At 41.4% G+C, this 10,419-nt stretch overlaps 1 protein-coding gene across 10 annotated transcripts in view; it reads left to right on the top strand.

The window, feature by feature from the left end:
* Nucleotides 1–4,593, top strand: part of LOC138959183 (mucin-2-like) — an 88,365-nt gene extending 83,772 nt beyond the window's left edge. For 8 of the 10 annotated variants that reach the window (XM_070330562.1, XM_070330567.1, XM_070330565.1 and 5 more), the window contains 3 exons: nucleotides 1,184–1,291; nucleotides 3,561–3,669; nucleotides 4,093–4,593. In XM_070330562.1, coding sequence (XP_070186663.1) covers nucleotides 1,184–1,291; nucleotides 3,561–3,669; nucleotides 4,093–4,336 — 461 coding nt within the window. In that variant the 3' untranslated portion in view covers nucleotides 4,337–4,593. Of the gene's footprint in view, nucleotides 1–1,183; nucleotides 1,292–3,560; nucleotides 3,670–4,092 lie in introns of those variants that run through there. The other 2 variants (XM_070330561.1, XR_011453649.1) reach the window with 2 other exon arrangements.
* The last annotated feature ends 5,826 nt before the right edge of the window (nucleotides 4,594–10,419 follow it).

The following is a 10,419-nucleotide window of genomic DNA, read 5'->3' as shown; positions in this document are numbered from 1 at the left end:
TTACGCGACTTGTTCTTTCTTGTATTTCTGAATGATTGGTTGATTGGTTGTTAATATTTCTTGTCTCGAGAACCCAGGAGGGTTGCTGGTGTTGTATTAAGGTCAGTTGTTGTTGTTGTTGTTGTTGTTGTTGTTCTTGTTCTTGTTCTAGTGGTAGTGTCAGCATCGTCTTAGTTCTCTTAGGTGTTAAAAGCAAGCTACATGTATTCGCATTAAAGGTCCTTACATACGTTACGCTTTGCTTGTTCGGAATGCTTACAATTGTATTGGCTTTTGAAAATAGAATAGTTTTGACCTTTCAGGGGGATTTTTTAGGATTAGTAGGCGGTGCAGCACAGTATATGTACGTATACGTACGTATAGGAGATCATTCACACGTTGTGGAGGCTGAGTTACTGTATTCAGGGTGGTCAAAGAAATGTACCTATTTTCATTTTACTCCCAATTTATTTTTCGTCCGGATTTTTATTTCAATTTTGGTTGAAGTATAAAAGAGATCCTGAAATATATGAGGATATTATTAACGAACACATTTGTCGATGTACTGCAAGTCAGAATTACAAACAAATATGGTCACACAAAACTGTCGGCTCAAAATGAAAATAGGTACTTTTTGTGGGGACCCCCATGTACAGCAGCTGCTAGTGTTGTAGTGCAGTCCGTCGCGACGTCGAACTTGGTAGTAGCAACCCCTCTCTTACACCCGGCCGACCGTAGGCTTTTTAACGCTTCTTGGATTAATACACAAACATGTATAGGACACGTATCATAGTGTATGTGCGTGTGTGTGTGTGTGTGTGTGTGTGTATGCGCGTGCGTGCGTGTGTGTGTGTGCACGTACGTGCGTGCGTGCGAGCCGCTACGCATGCGCACGTGTGTGTGTGTATGCGTGTGTGTTGCCACGTTATAAAGGCACCAGGGAACAGAATGTCATCTCTCAAAGATGCTAACACGTATACTTGATTTGCACTCGACGAGATTATCCTGGATTAAAATATCCTGCCAGGTTCTCCGATTTTTCGAGCAGCCTAAAAATGTCAGCACATGCCCTTTGGCTAATCGTTGCATGTTATCTAAGCCTTTGCTTCATGTCAGTATATTGGTCTCATGAGGGCTTAAATTTACTGGTAACATAACACTCTATTTCACCCGTAAATTGATGTTGACTTGTCTTCCGCAACAGCAGCAGCAACAACAACAGAAACAGCATCAACAACGTCGAGCCAGGCAGCGACAAATAGCTCAACCTCGGCCCCATCATCTCCCGCTGGGGGAGATTCCTCAAATCAAGGTGCGTATAGTGTTAATATTATGAGATGACCAGTTTTGAAAAGGAGAAGAGAGTATAAATCGCTTGTGGAAGAAATAGAGAATGAGGGTGCGTGTGAATGGGGATGGGGGTGGATGGAGTAAGCTTCAGGGTTTAAGTGTCTTTTATTCAGTTTGATATGCACAATCGCGTTTAACAACAAGAAGAGCAAACGCTCGATCGAGTCACTTTCGCAGTTCTGAATATTATATGAGGCATCAGATGGACAGGAAGAAATTGCTATTCACAACACAATGAGTCACGTTCACATAAAATTTGAGCCCGGTCACTTTTATAGTTTCCGAGAAAAGCCCAACGTTAAGTTGTGTGTTGCCGAACAGAAAAGGCTAGTTATCTCCCTTGTTTTTCTGATAACGTTCGTAAAAGGCTACAGATGTAAATACTTTGATGTAAAGAATAATCCTACAAAGTTTCAATCACATCCGATGAACTTTGTCAAAGATATAAAATGTCTAATTTTTCCTTTGACGCTGACCTGTGACCTTGAAAAAGGTCAAAGGTCAACGAAACCATCGTTAAAGTGTAGAGGTCATTGGAGGTCACGACTAAACAAAATATGAGCCCGATCGCTTTGATAGTTTCCGAGAAAAGATATAAAATGTCTAATTTTTCCTTTGACGCTGACCTGTGACCTTGAAAAAGGTCAAAGGTCAACGAAACCATCGTTAAAGTGTAGAGGTCATTGGAGGTCACGACTAAACAAAATATGAGCCCGATCGCTTTGATAGTTTCCGAGAAAAGTCCAACGTTAAGGTGGTGTCTACGGACGGCCGGCCGGACGGACGGCCGGACGGCCGGCCGGCCGGACAGACTAACACTGACCGATTACATAGAGTCACTTTTTCTCAAGTGACTCAAAAAGCAAGTCGCGTAAGGCGAAATAATAACATTTAGTCAAGCTGTCGAACTCACAGAATGAAACTGAACGCACTGCTTTATTCACCAAGACCACATTATTATACTCGTAGTTTCGTCAGTCCACCGCTCGTGGCAAAGGCAGTGAAATCGACAAGCCATGCAGAATAGTGCGGTAGTGGTCGCGCTGTGCTGCATAGCACGCTTTTCTGTACCTCTCTTCGTTTTAACTTTCTGAGCGTGTTTTTAATCCAAACATATCATATCTATATGTTTTTGGAATCAGGAACCGACAAGGCATAAGATGAAATTGTTTTTAAATCGATTTCGGAAAATTAATTTTAATCATAATTTTTATATTTTTACATTTTCAGAGCTTGTTTGTAATCCAAATATAACATATGTATATGTTTTTGGAATCAGAAAATGACGCAGAGTAAGATGAAATTGTTTTTGGATTGATTAATAAAAAAAATAATTTTAATTGCAAGTTTCCGATTTTTAATGACCAAACACATTAACTATTATTTAAGCCACCAAGCTAAAATGCAATACCAAAGTCCGGCCTTCGTCGAAGATTGCTTTGCCAAAATTTCAATCAATTTTATATAAAAATGAGGGTGTGACAGTGCCGCCTCAACTTTTTACAAACAGCCGGATGTGACGTCATCAAAGGTATTTATTGAAAAAATGAAAAAAAAACGTCCGGGGATATCATACCCAGGAACTCTCATGTCAAATTTCATAAAGATCGGTCCAGTAGTTTAGTCTGAATCGCCCTACACACACACACGCACAGACAGACACACATGCACACACACACATACACCACGACCCTCGTTTCGATTCCCCCTCTATGTTAAAACATTTAGTCAAAACTTGACTAAATGTAATAACATATAGAACGATAAAAAGCAGACTGCTTATGAACACGTTCTAAAAATGATAAACAACACACATTCACGATTACAACATGGCTTCGGTTAGTGGGGGAAACAGTACAAACGATGTAAAACAATCATTGTCAGACCATCAGTGATGCTTTCACTCCCTAACTTCATATACTGCATAAATGGCAACGCCATCTCTCTGTTGCTTTATTTTTAACAGGCAGAAATTGTTACATATCGTTCTGAAAGACATTCAGCAGAAACTCTAACTGACACTTCAGTGCCACGAAAATCAGCAACTGTCCGCCCAGAGCTATTGCGTATTGATCGGTGATTGTCTTAGTTCCGACAAGGGTTGAACAACGAGGGTCTTCCGAGCAGACTTGTCACACCGCTTCGTTGAAAACAAAACAAAAAAATATGAAAACAAGCACACGCCTGACATTGTTGTAATTCTCGTGTTAATAACCTCTTCTCGTTTATAGATGGCCTCCCCCCCGGTGTGAACCAGACAGTATTAGCAGGAGCAGCCATCGCTGTCTTCGTCATTATGGCGTACTGCATTGTCGTTGTTGTCGTCATTTATTCCAAAAGGTGAGCAGGCAATTTTATCTTCATTTGCTTTCTTCAATGATGAAAGAGTTGGGACAAGACATTTAGTGTAATTAATGACAGCTTAAAATTTACAATTCGTTTCAACGCAGAAAGAGCGAAAAGGGAGGAGGAAGGTTAGTTAGTTAGCTATTGCTTTTCGGGTCCTGCGGACCATAATAGGCCAAATCAGGACCCCAGGAGGAAGGTGAAAGTGGTTGAGAAAAATAGCGCAGTGCTTGCTCGTGTGTATGTGCATATGTGTGTGCGTGCGCTTCCGAGCACTTAACTTAGTCCCCTTAAGTGGGGTGTTTTTAATTAAAAAATCTTCAGCGCCGTAGATTATCACTGTGCAAAATTATAACACCCATTAGACACTGGGGCTTTACGGATTTCTTTTTCTCACAAGTCCTCTTTTGTGGGCAGAAAAAGGAGAAGCTCTGACGCATCCACCGAGGCCCAGGGTGGATCAGAACTTACTAGTTCCAGTAATGGTGTCGCGCCTTACGTCAGGCATGGCAGGCCAGACCTCAAGCAACATCTCGCGCTCCCGCCCGAAGACTATCCAATGGACGATGACGTCGGAAGTCATGAGGTCATAAGAACGTGGCCTCGCCACGCTACGCGCATGAGCTGGGAATATAGAAAGGCTGGACCTAAATTTCACTGAGTGACGTCGGGCACTGGACTGAACACGAAAGTCTTTCATTTTGTGTGTGTGTGTGTGTGTGTGTTTGTGTGTGTGTGTGTGTGTGTGTGTGTGTGTGTGTGTGTCGGTGTCGGTGTGTGTGTGTATGTGTGTATGTGTGTGTGTGTGTGTGTTGATATTGGAAGCTGTTAAACTGACACTTCACAGTGTATGTGCTGGCGTATTGTATGTCTGATTTATTTGGTTTTGATGTGCCTCCCCTGTCCACCCACCCCCCCCCCCCCCCCTCCCTCACTTGTATTAGATGACACTGAATACGACAGATGAACCGGTGTGGTTATCCTCAGTGTGAATGTTATTGTGAACTTTAGGGGAAGGGCTCCTAATATGCCGGACCGGCTCCTAATATGGACCACCTCCTGTTCTGACAAACTAACGGCGCTGGAGCGCTCATAACAATTTCATTGGCTGTATTCACCCTCTCTGGATAACTTTCACATGTCAAAACAGTTGCAGAAACACAAACCCCAAACCCGTTAGACTTTTTCTCTTTTTTCCACTTTTGGCAGGGTTCACTCTAAATTTGCCGCCTAAAACATACTCGTTTCTGTCCACAGCCAAAGCTTTTATCACACAAAAATTGCAACATATGACACCTAAGATCGTATTTGCAAACAAAAAATAATAGCAAAATCTCAAAGTATGTGTGAGTCCCATAATATGGACCACCTTCAACAAATCGAAGAAAATAAAAACTTGACTAAATATAAAAAGCTAAAGGCTATTTTCATTCATACATTCAGAAGCTTGCTGGAAATAACCTATAACTAGCCTTCGAGATTTAAAAAAAATCACAAATAGTTATCTTTTCGTGGAAATTGATAATTTCACTTATTTTCACTCTGTTTTTGATAAGCTTCTTTAGTTTCCTGGTGTGCTTCAAATAATGCTCTCATCAACCCGAAACAGATAAATCTAAAAGATATTTTGATTAGTCTGACTTGCACACTAAGTTGTATCATGTTATTTTGAAGTATAGGAGGCTTTTTACAGTGATTCGAGAAGGCCGCTTCAGTGGTCCATATTAGGCGCCCAGGCTCCTAATATGGACCCTTTGTGGGTTTTTTCTGTATTTTATTTTTGCTGACTATCTATCAAAGCTATTTCACTCTAATTAGGCCTAACGGTTAACCTAAGAGAGAAGAACTACCAAACGCAAAATGAAACTTCTTCGCAAGAAAACAAGCTAGTTATCAGCAAAATACAAAACGTGGTCCATATTAGGAGCCCTTCCCCTACTTCAATTAGAATGAAACGTACATTGTGTATTACTTTAAGCACAGTCCTTCCAAGGAAAACAGCCGTTCAGCTCACTATCTAGGATCTGGTCTGACTGAAGAAAGGGTTGAGAGAGAGAGAGAGAGAGACTGAGAGAGGTTATTACACACGTTGAGTGTGATCAGAGACATACATGCCCCGGCATGATAATAATACACCATTGACTTGAGAGATGCAAACACGTTAATTTTCTGACATTGTGTGTTCACAACTACATTACTTTGTTTTTATGTTTATTTAGTGTTTATCCATTCTTTACAAAAAACTGATTATGTTTGAAAAAACTCTAACTACATGTGCTTTGAACGAGTACACAGTATTTCATGTGTTCGGCCTCGTTTCTGACGCGAGTCGTTGCACCAGTTTGATTCTATCAAATTGAAGAACAGAAATATTCCCTCACCTCGGGTTCATGTTCAGAGGTGCGTGTGCCTGCTTTTAGAGACTACCTTTCCTGTTTCTATTTCCTTCTTAACCTTCGCCGGTGGTCGTGGGTCCGTGTGAACCCAGAAGGGTGTTTAATTGCAAATATCTCTTAAACTATACCGAGCAAAAAAAGAAACGCGAAAAAATTCTGCAATGTTTGATTGACCAAATCTCGAACAATTATAGAGTTAGAATTATCAAACCACAAAAGTTTGATGAAGGCATGTTTGACCTAGCTGTTGTGTGATCATTTTGATGCTGCGACAGTTTCAACACACGGGGCGAGCAGGTTTAACGTTAACGAAGTTTTGGAGGTCTCGCTCAGCCTCAGTCAGTCTTCATCGCGCTCTCTGGCCACTGGTGGCTTCCAATGATGTTCCTGGTAGTGTCAGTGGCTGTATTGAATCGATCTCGAAGACGTTGTGGCAGGAAATTGCGATCTTGTCTTATTGAGGTAATGCGAAAAATCCACCGCGTTGCATAACTGCAGTGCTTCCAATGTCAACAGAACATTGCTGAAGGTGATTAGACTGTTGACATATATGCACGTTTAAAGCACATGCCAGCGCTTCTCACCCTTCTGGATCATCCCCAGCTTTAAATCGACCTGGCATTTTGGTGGTGTCAATCTTGGCATCCTGGCTGTTTCAAAGGTGAGACTGGCAGCAAGCGTGCCATGGTCTCTTTTGGTTGCTAATGCATTAGTGAACACATCTCACACATCAGATTTCTCCTGCTCCACTTGCACGTGCTGCGAGCGCGCATTATGTGTTTAACGTTAAACCTGCTTGTCCCGTGTGTTAAAACAGTCGCAGCATCAAAATAATCACACAAAAGCAAAGTCAAACATGCCTTCATCAAACTTTCGTGGTTCAATAATTCTAACTCTATAATTGTTGGAGATTTTGTCAATCAAACAATGACGAATTTTTTCGCGTTTCTTTTGTTGCTCGGTATAGTTGGAATTTTTCAATGAGCTTTTAAGAATGCCTCAGGCACCTAAAAAGCTCGTATGTCCTAAAAGATCATAATTTTTCAGCGAGAAATAATTAAAAAAAACAAAGGTCAAATTTAGACTACACACGGAAGACATCGTGGGGCCGTGCGGACCCATGTTTCTCAAACTGAAGGAACTTACATAAAAACTAGGGAGAGAAGTCACAAACCTTCAGGTATTGGCTCTAAACATCGTTTTCTACGATCTGTTTAATTTTGGAGTTAATAAGCAAGCCGCGTGGAGCGAAATTAATACATAATAATCTAATTTAATTACTTCTCGCGGAAATTTAAGCACGGCGTCTACGGAAGGGGATGCACGTTTTTGCTTCTTTGGAAAGCATGGGTCTACGGAAGGGTATGCATATTTTTTCCTTCTTTGAGAAGCATGGGTCCGCACGGCCCCACGATGTCTTCCGTGTGTAGTCGATAACGACGTCGGGCGAAGGTAATGAAGAACAGGGAGATCATGCACATATAAACTTAGCCAAAAAAATATTACACCCATTTTCGTACCCCAACTAAAACGTTCACTCCCGTGACATTTCATTCAAACTGTATATGCCATTAAAGGCCCTTCATTGGGTTATCTGGCACACTTTTCGGATCAACGATTTCTGGTAGTGACCGCCGCCGAAGTAAGTGTACCCCCAAAATTGACCTGACAAAAACGTAAGATACCAATTAAAAAATCGACAAAAAATCATAATAGGCTTAATTTGACACCGTTTTAAACGAGGAAAAAGCCAAATCAATTATCTATTCAGAACAGGTTGTTTTGTTTTGCTATCTTGCGTATCTCTTTTGTTAGAAATGACATAACACAAGAGATACGCAAGATAGCAAAACCGAACAACCTGCTTTGGATAGAGATTTTTTTTTTTTCGTATGTAAAGCCAAGCTGCGCCTATTCTGAATTGTTGTCGATTTTTCAATTGGTACCTGACGTTATTGTCACGTCGATTTTGGGGCTACCCTTACGTCAGCGGGGGTCACGTGATGCTTATAACAGAAATCGTTGATCCGAAAAGTGAGCCAGGTAGCCAAGTGAAGGGCCTTTAATGGCATATACAGTTTGAATAACATGACACGGGAATGAATGTTTTATTTGGGGTACGAAAATGGGTGCAATAATTTGTTTGCTCAGTTTAGATAGAGGTCAGTCATGGTTCAGGTCGATTTGCATTCACTTCAGTTCTGTTCACAGTTCAGAGCAGACGGGAAGCAAAATTCAAGAGACGCAATTTATGTTACCAAACCGTGTGGAGTTGTTTCCCGTTTATGAATGCTCTACTTATGATTTACATTTTTACACCCCCGGTTTTGGGGTGTGTATAGGATTCGCTCGATGTGTTTGTGTGTTTGTGTTCGCATATAGATCTCAAGAATGAACGGACCGATCGTCACCAAACTTGGTGAACAGGTTCTATACATTCCTGAGACGGTCCTTACAAAAATTGGGACCAGTCAAACACACGGTTAGGGAGTTATTGGTGGATTAAGATTCTACAAGGACTTATAGAGGGACATATTAATGGTCAAAGGGAAATAACCTTCTCAGTTGGTGGCAGTGAGAATGGTTATTTCCCTCTGACCAACGGGGGTGTTTTTCCTACCTCGGAGGAATTTCTTGTTCATTTTAACTTTCAAGTACTCCCAGGGGCGGACGAGGGGGGGGGGGGGGGGGACACAGGGGGCACGTGCCCCCCCCCCCCCCGAAAAAAAAAGAAGAAAAAAAAGAGATTTTTCTATGCTGATTCTATGACCTTTTCTAAGTTCAAATGGCACCAGATGGCACCATTTTGCTTCTTTGGGCAAAAAAATTTCCGGGGGGGCATGCCCCCGGACCCCCCTAAAACATTCGGGCACTTCGCGCCCATCACATTCACTTTCGATTCAAAGTGCCCCCCCCCCCCCCCCCCCCGGCCCTTACAAAGCAATTGATCCGCCCCTGACTCCGTTGGCGGGACCGGGTGTGTGTTTTAACTGAGTTATGTACTTTATCATTGACTGTTTTGCGTCTAATTGTTCAGCTCACTAAATGTGCTCTCAAACTCGTCGCGGTGTCTGGTTCGAGTCTTTGTGGTTTGTGTTCGCCTGTTTGCTTTTTCAATCTAGGCGTTTGAATGCGTTCTTGATTTTAATGCCCTCAACAAATGTGGTGCTTCACCTTTTTGTTTTGTTTACTGAGTTTCTATCCATTAAAGCCCGTGGAAATATTTAGCTTGTTTGTATTTTTTTCGATGTTGGCGTGGAGAAAGGCTGCAGTGTTTGCTCTACCAATATCTCCGCGGCTACTTCACTTTTCCACCCTCTGTGTTCAGGAGGCGGCAGCCAGTCTGGCCTGTTTATTATATCTCGTATTTTTACACCCCCGGTATAGGGGTGTGTATAGGATTCGGTCGATGTGTTTGTTTGTTTGTTTGTGTTCGCATATAGATCTCAAGAATGAACGGACCGATCGTCACCAAACTTGGTGAACAGGTTCTATACATTCCTGAGACGGTCCTTACAAAAATTGGGACCAGTCAAACACACGGTTAGGGAGTTATTGGTGGATTAAGATTCTACAAGGACTTATAGAGGGACATATTAATAGTCAAAGGGAAATAACCTTCTCAGTTGGTGGCAGTAAGAATGGTAAGGACGGGGGTGTTTTTCCTACCTCGGAGGAATTTCTTGTTTAAATTGGCAACGCGTGTTCAAATACAGACGATTCAAAATGAGAAAAAAACAGCACTTAAATGTCTCAATAAATCAGACCTTTTAGTGTGTTGCTGTCTGTTTGAAACTAGATTATATAAGGCCATATCAGTCCTAAATCTGCTTTAAATCTTAATTAAAAAAAACTCCTTCGCGAAATTAACAGTTCAGTTGCTTCTACTCACTCTTCTTTTTATTGATTCTCGTTACTGATACCTAAACATTGGGGACTGGGATTGTGAATCATTAAGTGTGGATTATTTTTATCCTCGAATGTGCAATATTTGTAGCACAGGCTTCACATTATACTTTTTCATAAGTGTGATAAATCTTTGAAATATTGTGATTGCGCTGTTTTAAGCATCATTTTTTCAAGCAGACGTTTATTTTACACATACATTGAGAAATATTCTTATCCCCCTGAGCGAACACACACACACACACACACACATGCATGCACCTGCACACACACACACATATATTTTAGAAACCAGTGGTGAAGAAATCTGAGACTTCGCCAAGCTAAATATATATATATTAAATTAATATTCAAGCAAGAGGCGAAGCCTTCAAAGCTCACGTAAGAAATCGACAAACAGTAACACAAACTCAATCACTCCGTCACACATACACACACACAC

This window comes from Littorina saxatilis, linkage group LG2, assembly GCF_037325665.1.
Source record: "Littorina saxatilis isolate snail1 linkage group LG2, US_GU_Lsax_2.0, whole genome shotgun sequence".
NCBI classification, from domain to species: Eukaryota; Metazoa; Mollusca; class Gastropoda; order Littorinimorpha; family Littorinidae; genus Littorina; species Littorina saxatilis.
This window is presented reverse-complemented; position numbering and strand designations above follow the sequence as displayed.